Source organism: Eulemur rufifrons, chromosome 28 (assembly GCF_041146395.1).
Source record: "Eulemur rufifrons isolate Redbay chromosome 28, OSU_ERuf_1, whole genome shotgun sequence".
Lineage (NCBI taxonomy): Eukaryota > Metazoa > Chordata > Mammalia > Primates > Lemuridae > Eulemur > Eulemur rufifrons.
The window spans coordinates 31,630,080-31,651,765 of NC_091010.1; the positions used below are offsets into that span (position 1 = coordinate 31,630,080).

The following is a 21,686-nucleotide window of genomic DNA, read 5'->3' on the forward strand; positions in this document are numbered from 1 at the left end:
TCTCTGGGCATGCTCAGTAGCGGCGGCGGCCACGGGTCGCGCAGTCGGAAGCTAGCGGCGGCGGCGGCTGTGCAGGCGGCGCTGACGCGCGCGCGGCTGCTGAGGGGACTGGAGGACGGCGGGAGGGGGCGGGGGCGCGGGAGGCGGGGCAGCCGTCGCCGTCAGGGCCCCAGGGAGCGCGGGGCGCTGCTGCTGCTGCCGCTGCACTGCTCTGTTCCGTCTCCTGGGCAGCGCCGGGGCCAGCGGCCGCGGCGGCAAAGGAGCGGTCCCCGAGAGCCGCGCTCCGCCGAGAGTTGGGCAGGGGAGCGCCCGCGCCTCCGCGGCGTCATGGGCCCCCTCCCCGGGCCTCAGCCGGCACCAGTCGCGGGAACCCCCGGGCCTCCTCGCGCCCAAGCCTGATCGACCCCCGGGTTCTCCGGCGCCCTCTCCTTTGCCGTATTTTTGCCTCCTCTCGCCACCGCTACCGCTTCTGCTCTCCGTTATGGCAACAGAGCCGCCATCCCCACTCCGGCTCGAGGCGCCCGGCCCCCCAGAAATGCGGACCCCACCGGCAAGCGAGGCCACCTCCGAGGGTACCCCGCAGCCGGCGGGCAGCAGGCTCCGCTTCCTCAACGGCTGCGTGCCCCTCTCGCATCAGGTGGCCGGGCACATGTACGGGAAGGACAAAGTGGGTAAGTGCTGGTGGCACGGGGCTCGCCGCTCCCCTTCCGCCTCCGCGAGCCCCCTGGCCGGGTGAGGCACCCTGGCGCTCCCGGGCCGGCCTGGACGCCCCCCGGCTCTGCACGCCAACCCCTGACCTCTTCCGCTCTTCCCTGGAGCCTCGCCCCCCGTGTAGAAGGGGCTCGGAAAGTGGGGCGATTTCTGGGGTGTAGACTTGCAGCCGGGGTGGCGGGGAGAGGCGTGCCTGGTCTCACCCACCCTCTGGGAAGGGTGGGTGTTGATTGGAGACGGCGTTGTTAGTAAAAATAAGGAACTTCATTTTTACTGGACGGGGAAGTAAATTCTCCCCTGAGCACAAGGTCTGTTTATTATAGGCGAGTAGCTATTGCAAAAGAAAAGGAATGAAATGCAGATGATGCTAATCTAGTACTTCTCTGCTGGGTGCAGCTGCATAGCTGGAGGGGAAGAAAAAAACAGGGCCTTTTTTTTTGGGGGGGGGGGTAGGGAGTGGGGGAACTTGTCTTAGCTTATCCGAGATCCTTCCCTGCTGCTTGAGAAGGTTTTTCTGGTGTCTCCTTGATTTCTCTGGGAGGCATGGTTCTAGTAGTGCAGAAACTCGGATTCAGGATAGCAAATACACCCAGCTGTTGTACTAGAATGGTACACAGATAAAATATTCAGTTATTCTTGTTCATTTTATAAGACTGTATCCTGACCTCTGTAGTATTGACCTCTGTAGTATATTTTGTGAGTTACCAACTTTTAAAGCCTATCACAGTTTAGGAACTGTAATTCACCTAGCTTACAGTGATTCCCTGGGCCATGATTATGTGGGGAATCTGTTGGATGAGTATTGTGGATCTTTGACCTGGGAGAGCCACTAATTAGAAACACTTTGGTTTATGCTGGTAAAATGATTCGGTTTTAGGCTGGCAAGGTAATACTGACATACTTAGACGAGGTAACTGAGGTTCAGCCTGGTGAAGTGACAAGTCTAAGGTCACACAGTTACTGTGTGTTACAATCGTGAAACCAAGGGTTCTTCCTTGGAGTACTGTTTTTTCCACCATGTATTGTGCTTGTGAAAACAATTCAGGGCTTTTTGAAAATGGATGAGTACCAGTTGGAATGTTGAAAGTTCCAGTTGGATGTCATCTAGGCTGTTTCTCCCCTCTAAATTGTGAATTCCCTGAGGTTAGAGACCAAATCTGTTTATCCCCATAGCCTTGTACAGAGACTGGGACTCGGTGACACTCAGGCAATGTTGAAAGAGTGAAAATTGACAGTTCTTTTAGTACACTGTGGTAAAGAAACAATAGTGTTCTCAAGGTGCTTAGCATAGACATTTTCTCCTGTGTTTCACTGTCTGGTAATGAGAGTTTGAGAGTGCTTATGTGCTTACTGTTAACAGAGGAATGCCTTTTGATTTATATTAATAAATTGTGATGATAATGTTCCTAATAATATTCTAGATGCCTGAAAAAGTAATTGTTTCCCTAAGGGTCCCTAGAGTTGACTTATATGCAAAGGAGAATAAAGACAATCTCAGTGATGATTGTCACTTAAAAATATAACCACTGCTTATCAAAGTTTGTAATAGTGATCCTATTCAGAGAATTATCTTCAACTAATTACAAGTGTATCCTGAATGTGACTTAAAACTACATTACAAACTGTCTGAAAGTTAATTTAGCACCCAAATTGCCTAATTAAAGGAAAAGTTTAGGTTCTGGAAGTAGTCTTTAATTTAATTATTATATTCAATTTAAAATAAACTTTTTTTTTCAGTTTTGTAAGGTTCTTTTGACTAGGGACTATCTTTGTAACACCTGATGTCTAGAACATACTGTGCTAGCAACCTAATAAGTATTTGTTTAATTTAATTCTCAGGTATTTACACAATCCTGCATATATTGTCAGTAAAAGGACAACTGAACGATGATAATCTTTCTTATTCATAAAATAGATAACAACAGGGTCAGTAATTCAAAGTTCAACAATTTATTACATCTCTCAACTATCATAAATCACATATAGTTTAAAGTTATCATTTAGATCATACTTTGGTCTGTCAACTACAGTCATGCTGTTTCAAAAAAAAAGTTCGCAGATAAACTTTGTTAAGGAATTGTGTGGGTACTTATTTTTGTTTTGTTTTTAAGTTTTTGTTACTATCATTAGGTAACAAGGATCTTTCAATTTAAGATTAGTATCTTACCTATTTCCGGAAAGAAGTTGTTGGCTTTGTTAGTTTAAAAACTAAAAATGTGGAACTCGATAGAACAAAGGTGCATGAACAGAAAAACATATCTTGTTATATAGCTAAGTAATGAGAATGTTAGTAGTTCTGATATCAGAGTTACATTTTATGTTTTTCATTGGAGTCATATTTCATCAAAGTGCATTTCAGTCTTAGTTCTAAGAACACAAAGTGTTTGGTTTTTTAAAATTGTAGAAATAGTATATGATTTTTTAGGGAAAAAATTCCGTTTAAATAGTGCCCTTCCCCCCACTCAATCTCCTAGGGGCAATCACTGCTGTTTCCTGTCCATCATTTTAGGCCTTAGTTTCTGGGCACATAAAACACATTAACACAATTCTGATTTTTCATATAAATAATCTGTTAACTACTATCTGGCAACTTTTCTTATTCAATTTATATCATGTAGCATACCCACATTTTTGTACTTACGATATACTTCATTCTTTTTAAAAACTATGTTGTATTCTACAGCATAGATGTGTGATAATTTAACTATTTTTCCAGTGGTAGATTTTTAGATTTTTTTCAACTTTTTTTTGCTCTTATAAATAGTGTGCATATTAAACATTCATGTACATTATAATATACCTTGCACATTGTAACTATTTCTATAAGAAGATTTCACAAAATTGTACTAGCTGTCAATTTAAATTCTCAAAGTTCACCAAAATTAGCATAAAATCCTTTTTCTGTTTTATTTAAAAATTTTTTTTGTTTTAAAGAGACAGGCTAGAGTGCAATGGCGTGATCATAGCTGGTTGTAACCTCAAACTCCTGGGCTCAAGCAATCCTCCCGCCTCCTCAGCTTCCCAAAGTGCTGGGATTGCAGGCGTGACTTTTTCTGTTTTCATATTTAATAAGTACCATTAATTTCTTTAAAAAATTCTTAAGGTTTTAAAAAAAATGTTTGAAATCTGGTATTTATATTTTCATCCAATTTAGGGTATAGAAATGAAGTAGTCTATAGGGAAAACAAGAATTTAAACTGATAATTGTGGGGGAGGAAGACCCACAACTATTCTGAATTACTAGTCTGTTCTTGTTAGATATCCTTTGAAACTAAATGACTTAAAATAACTTCAAACTTACAGCAAAGTTGTAACGAGAGAGAACTTAACATTTTGCTAAATTTGTTTTATTATCTCTTTCTCGGTACATCTTATGTTTTCTTAACTATTTCCAAGTAGGTTTACATGGTAATACTTCAGCTTGTATTTCCTAGAAACAAAGATATCCTCTTCTGTGGCTACAGCACATTTATCAAATAGGAGAAATTTAACAGTGATACAATACTTCAATCTATAGTCCATATTCTAATTTTTTCATCTGTTCCAATACTGTAATGTCTTTTATCATATTTATTTTTCTCAGTCCAGGATCATTCACTGTGTTTAGTTGTTATGTCTCTTAGTCTCCTTTCATTTGTAACATATCCTCAGCCTTTCTCTGTGTTTTATGACAATTGTCATTTATAAAGAGTACAGGCCAGTTACTTTATGAAATATTCTTCAGTTTGAGTTTCTGATTAGGTCCTTATAAAATTCAGGTGATACATTCCTGGCTGGAACATTTTGTTAATATAAGTGTGTCCTTTTTAAGATATGTCATCTGAAGGCCCACAGTGTCCGTCTGCTCCTTATTAGTGGTATTAATTTCGATAATCTGGTCCAAGCATGGTCTGGCTTCCTCAGTATATAGTTAGTATTTTTCCTTCTGCAATTAATAAGCTATTTGTGGGGAGACACGTTGAGATCATGCAGATATCTGGATACTCATCAAACTACTTTACCCCTAGATGTGGATTCTATCGATTCTTATTTGAAGCAGTCTTCTTTTTTTTCTTCTTCTTCTTTTTTTTTTTTTTTCTTCCAAGAAACTGGATCTGGCTCTGTACCCCAGGTTGGAATACAGTGGGACAGTCATAGCTCACTGTATCCTTGAACTCCTGGGCTCAAGCAATCCTCCTGCTTCAGCCTCCCAAGAAGCTAGGACTATAGCTGAGTGCCACCACATCTGGCTAATTTAAAAATTTTTTTATAATGAGGGGGGTCTCGCTGTGTTGCCCAGGCTGGTCTTGAACTCCTGGCCTCAAGCCACACTCCCACCTTGGCCTCCCAAAGTGCTGGGATTATAGGCCTGAGCCACTGTGCCTGGCCCTGAAGCAGTCTTTACTTTGATAGTTGGAAAATTGTGATTTTGCAGTTCTATCACTCCCTCTACTGTAATAGCCACCATTCTGGGAAATAGCCTTCCCTTTCTTTACTCCTGTGTATGTATATCTTTATTTATGATCAGTTTGCATCATGGATTCCTATTTTATAACATGTGAATAACCTTTTATAGTACTTATTTATTTTGCTACTCAAAGTGTCCCAAATTTGGCCATTAGAAGCACTTTCTTTCTTTTTTCCTTGAGAGGTAGTATATTGTATATACTGTTTTGTATGGTGCTTTTTAAAAAAATTATTTTTAATTATTATGGGTATATAATAGTTGTGCATATTTATAGGGTACATGTGATATTTTGATATAAGTATACAATATGTAATGATCAAATCAGAGTAATTGGGATATTTATCACCTCAAGCATTTGTCATTTCTTTGTGTTAGGAACATTCCAATTCCACTCTTTTAGTTATTTTGGAGATAAATTATATATTTATTATATATTGTAATTTATAATAAATTATGAAATATAAATTAACTGTAGTCACCATATTTTGCTACCAAATACTAGATGTTATTCTTTCTGTGTATTTTTCATTTTATTATGTATTTATTTATTTAGAGATAGGGGTCTTGATATGTTACCCAGGCTTGTTTTGAACTCCTAACCTCAAGCAGTCCTCTTGCCTTCCAAAGTGTTGGGAAGTGTGAGCTACTGTGCTTGGCCCTAGCTGTATTTTTTAATCCTCTATCTTCCCCTCCTCACTTCCTTCCCAGCCTCTTGTAACCATCATTCTACTCTCTATCTCCATGAGTTCAATTTTTGTTTTTAGCTCCCACGTTATGAGTGAGAACATGCAGTATTTATCTTTCTGTACCTGACTTACTTCATTTAACGTAATATCCTTCACTTCTGTCTGTGTTGTTGCGAATGGCAGGATTTCATTCTTTTTAATGGCTGAATAATATTGTGTACATGTACCATATTTTGTTTATTCATTTATCCATGGATGGGCACTTGGGTTGATTCCATATCTTGGCTATTGTGAATAGTGCTGCAATAAACATGGGAATGTAGATACCTTTTCAATATACTGAATTAACTTCTTTCAGATACATACCTAGCAGTGGGATTGCTGGGTCATATGATAGTTCTATTTTTAGTTTTTTGAGGAGACTCCATACTGTTCTCCATGGTGGTTGCACTAATTTACATTCCCTCCAATTAGTGTCTCTTTCTCCACATCCTCATGAGCATTTGTCATTGACTGTCTTTTTGATAAAAATTTGTTTTAAATGGGGTGAGATGATATCTCATTGTAGTTTTGATTGCATTTCTCTGCTAACTAATGATATTGAGCATTTTTTCATATGCCTGTTGGCTATTTGTATGTCTTTTTTTGAGAAATGTCTATTCCGATCGTTTGCCCATTTTTAAGGTTATATTATTTGATTTTTTTTCCTATTGAGTTGTTGGATCTCCTTATATATTCTGGTTATTAATTGCTTGTCAGAAGAGTAGCTTGCAAATATTTTCTCCCATTCTGTGGGTTGTCTCTGGATTTTGTTGATTGTTTCCTTTGCTGTGCAAAAGCTTTTTAGCTTGAAGTGATCCCATTTTTCTAATTTTATTTTGGTTGCCTGTGCTTTAAGGGAATTACTGAAGAAGTCCTTGCCCAGACCAATGTCCCCCATGTTTTCTTTTGTAGTTTAATAGTTTCAGGTCTTAGATTTAAGTCTTTAAAACGTTTTGATTTGATTTTTGTATATGGCAAGAGATAAAGGTCTAGTTTCATTCTTCTGCATATGGATGTCCAGTTTTCCTAGCACCATTTATTGAACAGACTGTCCTTTCCCCATTGTATGCTCTTGGCACCTTTTTCAAAGATAAGTTCGCTGTAGATGGTGTGGATTTATTTCTGGTTCTCTATTCTTTTCCATTGGTCTATGTATCTGTTTTTATGCCAGTAACATGCTGTTTTGGTTACTACAGCTCTGTAGTATAATTTTGAGTCAGGTAATGTGATTCTTCCAGTTTTGTTCTTTTTGCTAAGGATAGCTTTGGCTATTCTGGGTCTTTTGTGGTTCCATATAAATTTGGGGATTATTCTTTCTATTTTTGTGAAGAATGTCTTTGGTATTTTGATGGGGATTGAATTCAATCTGTAGATTGCTTTGGGTAGTATGGACATTTTTACAATATTGATCCTTCCAATCCATGAACATGGAATATCTTTCCCTTTTTGTGTGTCCTTTTCAATTTTTTTTCATGATAAAAGCCATATATGACAGACCCACAGTGAGTATCCTACTGAATGGGGAAAAACAGAAGGTCTTTCCTTTAAGATCTGGAACAAAACAAGGATGCCCACTTTTACTACTGTGTTATTCAACATAGTACTGGAAGTTCTAGCTAGAGCTGTCAGGCAAGAGAAAGAAATAAAAGGCATCCAAATTGGGAAAGAAGTCAGATTATCCTTGTTTGTACCCTGTATGATCTTATATCTAGAGAAACCTAAAGACTCCACAAAAAAACTATTAGAACTGATAAATAAATTCAGTAAAGTTATAGAATCCAAAATCAACATACAAAAATTAGAAGCCTTTCTATCTATATGCCAACAGTAAACAATCTGACAAAGAAACCAAGAAAGTAATCTCATTTACAATAGCTACAAATATAATAAAATACCCAGGAATGAACTTAACCAAAGAAGTGAAAGATCTCTATAATGAAAACTATAAAACATTGATGAAAAAAATCTTGTTTGGCATTGCTTTGAATCTGTAGATTGGTCTGATAAGAATTGATTTCTTTCCAATATTGAGACTTCCAGTACTTAACATGGCATATCTTTCCATTTATTTAGTCTGTTAATTTGTCTTAATGAGTTGTAGTTTTCAGTGTAGAGGTCTTATATCCAGTGTTCACTAGATATTTCCTTAATAATTTGATGCTACTGAAAGTTTTGCTGCCTTTTACGAGAACATTTTGTATTTTGAAAAAAATTCAAACTTAGAAAAAAGTTGCCAGAATAGTATAGTGAACTAAAGGATGCTGTTCATCTGGATTTAGCAGTTATTAAAATTTACCACATTTGCTTTATTGCTCTCTGTATATGGTGATGATGATTTTGCTGAACCATTTAAGAATAAATTTTAGACATCATGATCCCTTTCCTCTAAATAATTGTGTATCTCCTAAAAATAAGATCATTTTCTTACTTAACCATGGTAAAATTATAAAATTCAGAATATTTAACATTTGGCTTTTGCCACTGTTCCAATAATGTCTTTTATAGCTTTTTTCCCTCAGCAGGAACACATAATCGTGTTTAGTTGTCATGACTCTTCAGTTGCCTATCATTTAGAGCAGTTATTTTTTATCTTTCATAACCATGAAATTTTTAAAGAGTATAAATTTGTGGCATTTTAGAATATCCTTTAAATTAGGTTTGTTTTGTCACGGTTAGATTCAGAATTATGCACTTTTGGTGAGAATGCTATTAGGAGTTGTGTCCCCAAAGCATATTATAAGGCACAGGATATCAAGTGCATTGTTGGTGGTATAACTTTGATCACCTGGTTAAGTGTTGTGTGCTAGGGTTTTATACTAGAAAGTTATCATTTTTTCTATTATAATTAAGTAATTTGAGAGGAATGTTTTTAGACTGTTACGTATCCTGTTTCTCATTAAACTTTCTTTACATTCACTGATGATATTTGACAGACTCATTGCTATGATAATTGCAAAATAGTAATATTCTTACTCTGTCATTCTTGTTACATTTGTGAGTTGGCATTAAGTAATAGATTTTCCTCCTCATTTATTCATTCTTTATTAGGATGGACTAATGGATTTTTAAAACTTTAATGGGTGGTTATTATCCATTATTGTTGCTCCTTTCTTTGATGCTGAAGTTGTCTCAGATTTAGGCAGTGAGCTTCTTCAAGCTGGCTTCTGTGTCTTCTTGACATTTCTTATTTTTTTTCTTTTAAAACGTTTTTTTCACTCTCTGGCATAAAAAGTATGCCAAGCACAATCATTTTGTGCTTTCCATATCCCGGCCCTGGGTTTCTTGAGGAAACCCTGGTTCTTTTAGGGGTGAATGGTGTTTAGAAGCCATGATCTTGGCGCTAGGTGTGCTCATGGCTCCTTGGGTGTGGTCACTGTTTGTCCTTTCACAGACTGGACTAAAATACATAATTTCATACTCTTAAAATTTTGAGTTATTTCCCATACCAATAATTTAAATCCAACACCACGAGGTTCTTTGCCTTCCTCCATTCTATACTTGTGTCCCTCTTCTTTCTCATTGAGAACTCTGTCTCCTCAAAGCATCAATATATTTATTCATTTTGGAATATTTAAACCAACTTGGATTCCTGGAATAGAGTCCACATGGTCATGATAAATTACACTGTATATATTGCTGGATTGAATTTACCAGTATTTTGTTAAAGATTTTTGTGACTATGTTCATTTGGAATCATGGTCTGTAATTTTCTTTTAAGTTTTTGTTGGAGTTTCTTTGAAATCAAGATTATACAGCTTTCATAAAATGAGTTGGAAAATGATACTTTTCCATTTTCTGAACAAGTCTGTTAAGATTAGTATTTTTTTTTCTGTAAATGTTTGATAAAATTTATTAGTGAAGCCATTTGGGTATGCAGTTAGTTGTCTTAGGAGGGTTTTAAGTTTTGAATTCAGTGTTCTTAATAGAAATACTGAGGTTTTTCTTGCAGTAGTGGCGGTTCCCTTCCTCAAAGCTTGTACCTCTGAGGATCATTTCTTCTGGTTGCTCTGATCTTTTTCTTTTTTTTTGAGACAGAGTCTCACTTTGTTGCCCAGGCTAGAGTGAGTGCCGTGGCGTCAGCTTAGCTCACAGCAACCTCGCAACCTCAGACTCCTGGGCTTAAGCAATCCTACTGCCTCAGCCTCCCGAATAGCTGGGACTACAGGCATGCGCCACTATGCCCGGCTAATTTTTTCTATATATGTTTTTAGTTGTCCATATAATTTCTTTCTATTTTTAGTAGAGACGGGGTCTCGCTCTTGCTCAGGCTGGTCTCGAACTCCTGACCTTGAGCGATCCACCCGCCTCGGCCTCCCAGAGTGCTAGGATTACAGGCGTGAGCCACCGCGCCCGGCCTGATCTTTTTCTTGATGGCCTGGAAGAGAGAGGTTCCTGGAGATAATGATACAAATGTTTGTAATTTCTAGGAGTTCCGTGCATTCATCTTACCCTACATTTTGCCTTTAGATATTTGTTAAAAATTTTAGTTGTATTATTCTTACCTTCTTGTAAGATGGCCTCATCTTCCCATTCTTCTCCAGTGTTCCCATCTACGTTTTCATAGTGGTGTGAGTCTTCCTTAGATTTCATGTTTGTTATTTACTATCTCAGCTCTCTGATAGTTTCAAGAAAGGTTACGATTTTGTAGATTATCTAGCTGTTTCTTGTTATTAGGTGGGAGCAATGCGCTTTCTAGCTTTGTATGTCTTAGGTGGAAAGTGGAAGCCTCAAATTTTTTCTCTGACCCGTTCTCTTTTCTCCTGATGATAACTCCAACTACATGTTTGTTAAAATGTTTGATAGTACCCTACAGGTTTCTAATGGTGTATTTCCTTTTTCTTTTTAGGTACTTTTTCTCTTTTTGCTTTAATTTATATATTTTCTATTAGTCTTTCTTAATGTTCATTGCTCCTTCTGTGATTGTTTATTTGTTGACTTAATTACATTAATTGAATTTTTTATTTCAGATATTGTGCCTTTTTGGTTTTAGAATTTCTTTTAGTTCTTTCTGAGAGTCTATTTTTCTCTCAAAATACCTCATCTCTTCAGCATTTATATCCTTCCTCCTTTATAATTTCTTTAACATATTTATAATTTTTGTTTTAACATCCTTGTTTGCTAATTACAGTGATTTGTTCAGTTGTGTGTCAACTTCTATTTACTATATTTTCTAAGTGTACTATTTTTTGTTTTGTCTCCCCGCCCCCCATCCCCTTTCCTCTGTTTAGGGTAAGGAGTTAAGTATGTTCCTTCTAGAGTTTAGTTGAGCTGGTGCTAGTCTGCAGTCTTAGATTCAGTTCATCTGTTATTGGCTCAGGTTTCCAAGATGCTTCCTTTTTTAAATCTTGACGGCGTTTGAGCGGTGGATAGGGGTGGGGTTGGGGGTGAGACTGGCTGCAGATTCAGATACTGTTGGTTTATTTGGTTGTGGAATTCACTCAGCTGGAGAATGCCTGGGGTTACCATCTGCTTTCTCAAAAACTTGAGGGATTGTGATGTAAGATGAGTAATATGGGAGACTTGTTGGACCAAGCAATCTGTTTTTGTGTTGGGACTATTGTAGTCCGTTCTACTACCCGACACTGTTGTCTATAGCCAGACAGATTTCTGCTTGCCTGATAAAATGTATTTGTCTAATAGGAAGATTACCTACATCTAGACCAGGTGCCTGTCTCAAAGTAGAGAAGCTGCCATGGTTCTTTGCTCATTTATGAATGCCCCATTCTGCGCCCCCCACCCCAATTCTGTTCCTCAAGTCTTCTTTGCATCTACCACTCATCATTAGCCCCATAGAAAATGTCATAACCATGGGAGTAAAGGCCTTTCTTGTTCTCCCTCCTAACCTTCGGGAACAGAATTCCTCTTCAGTAATTTTTAGTTATATTAGACTGCTCCTTGAAGTCCCATAATCTTTTGACTGTTTGCCAATCAATCTTATCCATATAGATTGATATTTACCTTCCTTCTATATCTAGGTCTTAAAAAAATTGATTGCTATACCTTTTAAATTGAGACTTTCTGCTTCTGTTGATTGAATTCTGCACCTTTGCCATGATTAAAAATTCCTAACACTTTCCAAAAAGAAATAGAAACTCAAGTGGAATATTTCACCAAAGTTCTAAATAGATTTATTTAAGCCATATTCTGTTCTAATTAGCGTGATTTTGTGAAATCCCAATACCTAAAAATTTAAGATTTTAACTTAAAATTTTGGCAATGAGTCTTCATGGGATAGGGATAGGGATAGGGCCAGTGTTGGTACACGTATGATGAGGTTAGAAAAAGTCTCCCTCTTTGAATGATCAGATTATAAAAATGTGCCACTTCCTGCTCCAGGCTTGGTGCCTGATTCTGATTCTGCTCTCACTTTTCCCATTGGCTAGATATCCTTGAACTATCTGTACAACTGTATACAGTACATCTGAATCAGGAAGATTTTTTGGTTGCTTTCTTATAACAGATAAGAGAGACTTGTAAAAAATTACCACAGTAGGAAATTCATATATTGCCACTGTTAACATGTATTTTTTCCTTCTGTTTTTAAAAATGGGATCGATTTGTACTGTTGCTTTTCACTTGCTTCTTGTTTAACTATAAATTAACATCTCAGGGAAAGTCTATTACTGAGAAATTTTTGTAAAAATTTGCACATATTTTAATCTAAGGGGGCCATGAGGGAGTAGTGGTTGGAGACAATAAAACTAAGCTATTTCAAATTTGTATTCTGATGTTTTACATATAACAAGCACTAAAACATGTTGGTTGAGTATTCTGAAATAAGTAAAAGTAAATCCTTAAATTTATGAAATTAGTTTACCTGCCACTTTAGGAACAAATCTATTTTGTGAAGCAAGATACATTATTATTAGAGCATTAAAAAGTTCTAATTTTTTTACATAGGTATCCTGCAACATCCAGATGGCACAGTTTTGAAACAGTTACAGCCACCTCCAAGGGGCCCAAGAGAGCTGGAATTCTATAATATGGTAAGTCAGGTAAGATTTGTTTTGTCGTATTCAAAGTATTTCTTAGTTTTCTGGTGACTCACAGTAAGAAATATATTTGACAGCATGTCCTAGTTTACTGTGTGTATATATCGGAAACAAAAGCATCATGAAAAATAGTGCTTTACTGCATGTGATGCCATCTAGTATTTTCTATTCTATTTCATTTCTTAGGATTCTTATTCTGAGTTTGTGGTAGCTGTTCCTTCTCAGGTTAAGGAAATTACCCTCTGTGAGTTAAGGTTTTGTCTTGAAACAAATGATACGCTGTTGGTTTAATAAAAGGACTATTTACAAAGGTGTGGCCAGAGTTTATGGCAACCTGCAAAAGGCAGTATAAAGTTATACTGTCCCTAGGCCAGAAGGGGCAAGGAGGGAGAGTGGTTCCTGGATTCCAGGGAAGCTAACTTTAGGAAGAGCTATGACCTGGTAAGGAGGGAGCTAGAGAAGTAAATAAGCTGACCTCTGCTCTACTCCAACCCTTGGATGTCTTGCTGGCAATGGTGAGGGGCAAGGGACTCCACTGCTGCAGTTGATTCAGTTCAGCCTCTTGGGTGGAGAAGAATGGAGGGGGAAAGGGAAATACACAACATCTTTCCTGTTTTTATTTTAAGAAACAATTTAAAACATGAATGAATATTGAATATTTTTCAGCTACCTTTTCTGTAGCTATTGAAATGATTGTGAGTTTCCTTCTTTAGTATGTTAATGTAGTAAAATACAATAATACATTTCTATATTATCATCACCTTTCATTCCTGGAATAAAACTTACTTGAACATATCTTTTCCTTTGTTTTTTTAATAATATGCATTGCTAGATTTTATTTAGTAGTGTTTGATTTTTTTTTTTCCAGTTATGTGCATAAATGAGATTGAACTATTATTTTCTTCACATATTGTCCCTATCTGGCTTTGCTATCACAGTTCTTTTAGCTTCATAAAATGAGTTATCTAGTTTGTTGAAGAATTTGTATCAGATAAGGCTTTTATTCCTTACAGGCTTGATAGAACTTACCTATAAATTCATCAGAGCAGCCTGTTTTCTGTCTCTCCTCTCTTTCTCTCTCTTTTTCTTTCCTTTTTTTCATCCTTTCATTCTTTCCTTTTTTCCCTGGGAAGGGACAGATTTTTAACCAGTGATTCAGTTTCTTAAAGGTCTTCAGATTTTTTTTGTTAATGTGATAGTAGAATATAGTTCCATTGTATTTTTTTTTGATACAGAATTGCCCACTTGGCAGAGTCCTTCATAGTGTTGTTTAAAAATCATGCTGTATCTAGTTATGACTCTCTTTTTATTCTGAATATTGTTTATTTGCTTCACTCTTTTTCTCAGTCAGCTTGGCTGCCAGCATTCTTGGAATGTAGTGGTTGGGAAGGGAGAGGGAAGCTAGGCTTTTCACTGTTCAATATTTGGAATTTTATCTACTCTCCATGTTTCAGTGTAGTAACTCTGCCCTCAGCTCTGTCTGGTGCCTGAGTTCAGAGATCCTTTGGTTCAAGTATTCAGTGTGAACTTCTGTGAAGCCCAAACATCACTGCTTAGTTTACCACTTTTTGTTTCCTTTTAGTTTTGGATGCCTGTGAATTTTCCTTTTTTTCCTTGAGAGCTCAGATATGAATCTAAGAAAATATTTGTTATATTTTACTCTACATTTCTAGATAGAAGGGTTTTTTTTTTTGGATTATCTTATCTGGCATGTTGCAGTAAACACCAGTCCCACTACTTTTTAAAAATATTTAAAGTAATAGAAAGTTTACCTCTTTCTCATTTTTACCTCAGAATTAAACTATGAAATTTTAAATGCATATTTGTAATTTTTCCTGTGATTTTTATAGAGGTGATACACTCAGGTGTATCTTACTTAATTTCATGAATCTGCTGTACATATATGTATGCAATATGCCTTTTATGTTTTTCTCTTATAAATATATCATGAACTTGTTTAGGTTAGTACATAGAGATCTACTTTATTCCTCCATCTTGTAATTAGATCATTATAAACACTCTGCCTTTGTGGTTTGTGTGTCAGGAATGGAGGGATATTAAGGTACACCTGCTTTTAATTACCTTGGCCTGGAAGTGACTAATATCACTTCTACTCACATTTCAGCAGGGGAGTCTGAGAAATATAATGTAGCACATGGTATTTGGTGAGTCTGCCACACTTTTGAGTTTATTCTGTAGAATTGTTGCATACAGTTGCTTGACATGAGTATGACTTAACATATAAAATTAGATTCTAATATTAAACTTTCATAAGCATTTTATACCAGTAAACTTTAATGGTCTTACATAATTAGGTAGAGTATATGTAGAGTGAGTTCATTGGATAAAATGTCTTACAAGTAGTGTTTTGTTTTTTTTTTTTTGAGACAGAGTCTCACTGTGTTGCCCAGGCTAGAGTGAGTGCCGTGGCGTCAGCCTAGCTCACAGCAACCTCAAACTCCTGAGCTCAAGGGATCCTCCTGTCTCAGCCTCCCGAGTAGCTGGGACTACAGGCATGCACCACCATGCCCGGCTAATTTTTTCTATATATATTTTTAGCTGTCCATATGATTTCTTTCTATTTTTAGTAGAGATGGGGTCTCGCTCTTGCTCAGGCTGGTCTCGAACTCCTGAGCTCAAATGATCCGCCCACCTCGGCCTCCCAGAGTGCTAGGATTACAGGCGTGAGCCACCGCGCCCGGCCTACAAGTAGTTTTTAAAATAAAAATATTTTGTTTTTCAGGAACAATACTAGAACCTGGTTCTGGAATATTAGAAATTTGTAGTATCTTCTAGAATTATTAATGGTTATAAATCAAGGAATTAAATGAGCAATAATTAGACTTACAATGTATTGAAGGATACTTTTTTTAAAAAAAAGGTAAAATTACAATTCCTTACAGATACAAAATAAATACATGTTAAAGATTTTCTTTAATTCATTATTTAATGAGGGAACCAGGCAGATGTTAAAACTGGTTCAAAAGAGAATCGAAGAAGTACAAATTTACATGGAATAAAGGGAGAGTGAAATGGGTTTATATATGGATACTAAATTTCCTTCTCCCATGGAGGATATAGGAAAGTCAGTTGAACAAGAATTATTTTGCATTTGTTATCAATTATCTATAACTTAGTTGTAAAATAGTTCAAGGACAGTGAAAGGCTAGAATTAGATAACCAAGAAGAGTATACTCTAAATAATACATAGTTATTCATTGAATACACAGTAATCTTTTTCGCTGTTCCAAACTTACTTACAGTTGAAACTTATACCAGATAAATCATGATTCAACACAATGTTTTATTGAGAAATGTGCAGGACAGTTATAAAGCATTATAAGAAACTAACAGTGTTATGTTTTTCTTTGTTTCAGGTTTATGCTGCTGATTGTGCTGATGGTGTTCTTCTAGAGCTACGAAAATATTTACCAAAATATTATGGCATCTGGTCACCTCCCACTGCACCAAATGGTAATCTTTTCTTAAAAATTCATCTTTTAGTTTTAATTCATGAGAGTGGCTTTTAAAAAGGAATTATGTAAATTAAACCTAGTATGTATTTTATTTATTTATTTATTTATTTTTGATGTTCATTTATTCTTTTTTTTTTTTTTTATTTCAACATATTACAGGGGTACAAATGTTTAGGTTACATATATTGCCTTTGCCCCACCTGAGTCAGAGCTTCAAGTGTGTCCATCACCCAGATGGTGCGCACCGCACCCATTAGGTGTGTATCTACCCATCGCCTGCACCCCCTCCCATCTGCCTGCCTAGTATGTATGTTAAAAACATAGAATATATGTATTTTTCTTCTTGATTTTTCCTTCACTAAATAAAACTTGTTAATACTTTTGTTTTCATAACCATTTTTTAAAATGGCATATGCAAGTAAATAACTGATCTGTTATAGTTGGATGGAAGTGTATACACACACACACACACACACACACAAGTACTTAATACTATATTAATTTGCAGATATTCTTTCCTAATTTATTGTGCAATTTCTTTTCCCATTTTCAGTAATAAAAAAACCAAGAAAAGTATTTTCTCTGCGTAACTTTCTATCTCCTATTCCTTTATTCCTCACCTCCAGGCTTTAAATTGCAGTCTTTTGATAAACACTGGTTAGTTTCATAGATGACAAAATGACCTAGAAAAGGGCACAGAATTTCTCTTTCTTAATGTTAATTAATACTTGAAGCAGTATTTGCCCCTTGAAGGCCTTTGCCAGAGCAGACAGAATTTAATTAAATGAGCAGCTTGACTACCTAACCTTTGACAAAGTTGAATTAAAGGGAAAGGGTTTTAAATTTGAATGGGTTTAAGAATAACCTATGGTCTTGTTAAAATGCAAATGTATAGACTCAACTCCCAGACTTTTTGGTTATACAGGTTTATGTTGGGGTTTAATGATACTTGTTAAATAAAAGCCACAGGTTTTTCTGATGTAGATAGTTCTTTTAAATATTTATTTATTTATTTATTTATTTAAGAGATGGGTTCTTGCTCTGTTGCCCAGGCTGGAGTACAGTGGCACAATCATAGCTCACTGCAACCTGGAAGTCCTGAGCTCAAACAGTCCTCTCACATCAGCTTCCTAACTAGCTGGGCTATAGGCCTATGCCATCCTGCCTGGCTAATTTTTGAAATTTTTTTTTAGAGACAGGGTCTAGCTGTGTTGCCCAGGCTGATCTCCAACTCCGGTTTCAAGCAATCCTCCTGCCTCAGCCTCTAGAGTGATTGGGATTACAGGCATGAGCCACCATACCCTGCTGATGTAGATAGTTCTTGAACCACATTTTAAGAACAGAAAGGGAAGAGGACTCCACTCTCAGCTTGTTCCTTTCCTTGATTCTTGTCTTCTTTTGACTCATTGACTTTGTGTGCCAAGTTTCCTTGGTAGGAAATCATGTTTTTCCCTGTCAGTATCCTCAGCTAGGTAATAGTAAATTGCTGACTCCCTTCAGTATTTAGGATTCTCATGTACTTTAGTTGTATGGGAAAAAAAGAATGTGAGCCGATTCTCTGTTAACTATTTCTTTTTCTTTCTTTTTTCCCTCCCTACCTTGCACCTTTCCTTAATTCCTTCCTTCTTTTTGTGGGCTTAAAGGCCTTTTAGTCTCAAATATATATACTTTTATGATTCAGAACAGCATTTTGCTTAAATTACTTTACAAGTCATTGTGATTGCCCTTTGGCCTTTTTTATTTTTTTTTCTTGGCAAGATAGAGTCTCCCTCTCTCTCCCAGGCTAGAGTGCAGTGGCCTCATCACAGGTCACTGTAACCTGGAACTCCTGGGCTCAAGCCATCCTCCTGCCTCTCAGCCTCCTGAGTAGCTGGGACTATAGGCTGACTATAGCCTGCTACCATGCCTGGCTAATTTTTCTGTGTAGAGACCAAGTCTCACTCTTGCTCAGGCAGATCTTGAACTCCTGACAGTAAGTGATCCTCCTGCCTTGGCCTCCCAGAGTGCTAGGATTGCAGGTGTGAGCCACTGTGCACGGCTCATCATTCTCTTTATAATCTCTTGCACACATGCTTGTAGAGACCCCTTTGCATTGTAGTGTTTTTCATTATTAATTTCTTCCCCCCTTTTTTTAGTTTGCTCCAAGTGGCACTTTCCAGGAATGCTATATACAAGATAAAGGAAAGGAGAAGTTAAAGTCTATAGATTCCATTAAACTTTGCTACTGGTTGCTGTTTAATTTAGAACAAATCACCATTCCTCAGTAAAGTGACATTGAAAGATTAACAAAGGTTGCTGAAGATGATGTTTGATTAGAAATCTAGATAATTAAATGCTCAGTTTAAAAGATTGTTTGGAAATGGTAAAATAACTGAGCAAACACAGCGTCATTACTTGAAAAGGAGAGTATACAGAAAGATTTTGGATAAGAGAAGAAATATTTTAGTTAAAAATAACATTTTTAGTTTAGGATTACTAGCACATGATTTAAAAATCAAGGACTTGCTAGCAATCAACCTTTTTGGTCTTCGATACTAAATAATCTTGAGGTTCATCTGTACTAATGTAGAAAGGGCAGTAACTTTGAAGTCAGAAGACTTGGCTTTCTTCTACCTTGGTTATTTACAAATTTTATGAACTTGGCTAACTCAGTAACCTTTTTGAGCTCTATGTTTTCTTCTATAAATTTAAAGAAATTTAAATAGAGTTGTGAAGATGCATGTTATGTGCGGATGTTTTGTAAAATTTAATTCTCTTGTTTGAATATGACTGGAGATATTGGTGCTACTAAGATGAGAAGATGTGAGGAAAATGAGAGAAGAGAGGAGAAAATGTAAACAGAAGGGGAAAGAGGACAGGGAATAAACTAGACATGAAATAAAGTGGTCCAGTAATATCAACAGTTGCCTCAAGGGATTTTCTATTCCTTTCCTACTTTATTAGCTCTAAAAAAAGTTGGATAAAACTGTTGGACTGTGCAGATTGTTTAGTTTTGATTTTGCTAGAGAATTCATAGAATCATCTTTGTGTGTGTGTTCTTTTGATTGTAAATGGAAGAAATATAAGATGTCCTAAGTTTTAGTAAAATACTGTGGTTTGCATTACTGTGCTTTATGTAGCCTTAAATTAATAAAATTATTTTCCTTTTGTTTGATCATCTTTTCTTTCTCTTTCTTTTCTTTTCTTTTTTTTTAGAGACAGGGTCTCACTCTGTTGTCCACGCTGAGTGCAGTGGCATATCATAGCTCACTGTAACCTCCAACTCCTGGGCTCAAGTGGTCCTCCTGCCCTAGCCTCCCAAAGTGCTGGGATTACTGGTGTGAACTTGGGCATCTTTTCTTAGGTGTATAGGGTTAGAGTTTTATAAAGCTAATATGTTTTTTTATAATCCAAAGTAGTAGAATGCTAAAAGTCAACTTGCTCAAGTATATAATATGCTGACCAATAAGATCTTTTCTTTTAAATTTTTATGACAGTTTTATTGAGATATAATTTTCATACCATAAAACTCACCCATTTAAAGCGTGCAATTCAGTGATTTTTAGTATATTTACAGAGTTACACAATCATTATCATAGTTTAATTTTAGAACATGACCAGTGGGGGTTTTTTTTAATGTAACATCTGTTGGCAGTTATCTTTTCTCAAGCTAGTTATTAATGTATATATTAAATCTCATTTGTACATCTGTGCAAACACATAGACGCCTAGTACATGAACCACCAAAAACCTTTTAGATATTGATAGTTATTTGTAGAGATAGGAAAGTATAACATCAAGTAGGTTTGAGCAAATTGAGTATTTTCAAATGTAATCTCCAGCCTGATTGATTTGCAGGTTTCAGGATCTAGCTGCTAGTCAAGTTTTAGGAAGCATAAACTGAAAGAAGCTAGCATATTTGTCTGTTCCCTCCCTCTCCTTTTATCCCAAGTTTGGAGGCTCAGGTTCTCTAATTATAAATCTATTTTCAACTTCCGTTGTTCTCAGAAATAGCTGATGACTGATGTGGAAAAGCAAGGTCTTATCCATTTTTCCATGTGGCTTCATAGTTGGCCAGTGGTTTCCCATCTGTCCTTTTCTCTTTTTTGGGAGGGGGGAGTTCAGAAACAAAGATGGTAACTAATAACTAGTGATTTTCCAGAAACAGTGGGGAAAAGCTTAATAAAGCTTGGAACCCATATTTTCATGATTTATACAATCAATAATATTCACTAAGGGGATCTAAATAAGTCTTCCTTCAATTCCCAAAATCTTTCCCCTTTGTCTTTCCTTTAAAGGAACTGATTATCTCATCTTTACTATTTACTTATCTGTAGGATTTTTGACTTTTTCCATAATTCAAATGTTTTCATTTTTCCTCCTTTAATACTGGGAATTTTCACCTCTCTTTCTTAAAGACTATATTCTAGCAGTAGAAAATTTGCTAAAAGAATTTTTTTAGGCTAAATATATTATAAAATAATATATCAATTTAATTTATGTTTAAGACAATTATATTTAATTGTATATATCTTATACTATCATCAACAGCCTGAAATATTATGTTTTGAGTAGTAAAGCCACTGAGAAATCTTAATAGTCTACTTATAACAGCATGAAGTGTTGTATTTTGGAAAACTTGGTAGTTATTTTCATGATCTTCACCTTTAAAAGATTAAGGGGCCGGGTGAGGTGGCTCACGCTTATAATCCTAGCACGCTGTGAGGCCGAGGTGGGCAGATCGTTTGAACTCAGGAGTTCGAGACCAGCCTGAGCAAGAGCCTGAAAAAATAGAAAGAAATCAGCTGGACAACTAAAAATATATAGAAAAAATTAGCCAGGCATGGTGGCGCCGCATGCTTATAGTCCCAGCTACTCAGGAGGCTGAGGCAGGAGGATTGCTTAAGCCCAGGAGTCTGAGGTTGCTGTGAGCGAGGCTGACACCACGGCACTGTAGCCTGGGCAACAGAGTGAGACTCTGTCTCAAAAAAAATAAATAAATAAAAGGTTAAGGAACTATAGAAGTTCTGCATACTTTCTATAAATTAAATAAATAACAGGTTATTGGCCATTGCTATATTTAACTATATTTCTAGTCACTGTGATCTCTTGAAATGAACTCCACATATTTATAAGAGTAAATGTCCTTTTTATTATACAAATACCAGGACTAAGCTTTATAGAATATTTCTCTCAGATATCAGGTATACAAGTGTCAGTCCTTAGACTTCTGAAGGACTGGCTTCCTAAGAATCAGTTGCCCTAAATAGTGTTTACGGAATTTATAAAAGTAAATCTAGTTAATTATGCTATGTGTCTTTATGATTTATACACACATATATGTATATATTGT

At 36.6% G+C, this 21,686-nt stretch overlaps 1 protein-coding gene across 1 annotated transcript in view; it reads left to right on the forward strand.

The window, feature by feature from the left end:
* The first annotated feature begins 275 nt into the window (after window positions 1-275).
* Window positions 276-21,686, forward strand: part of IPMK (inositol polyphosphate multikinase) — a 36,156-nt gene continuing 14,745 nt past the window's right edge. Inside the window, exons 1-3 of the mRNA XM_069460654.1 lie at window positions 276-671; window positions 12,787-12,872; window positions 16,256-16,352. Coding sequence (XP_069316755.1) covers window positions 482-671; window positions 12,787-12,872; window positions 16,256-16,352 — 373 coding nt within the window. The 5' untranslated portion in view covers window positions 276-481. The remainder of the gene's footprint in view (window positions 672-12,786; window positions 12,873-16,255; window positions 16,353-21,686) is intronic.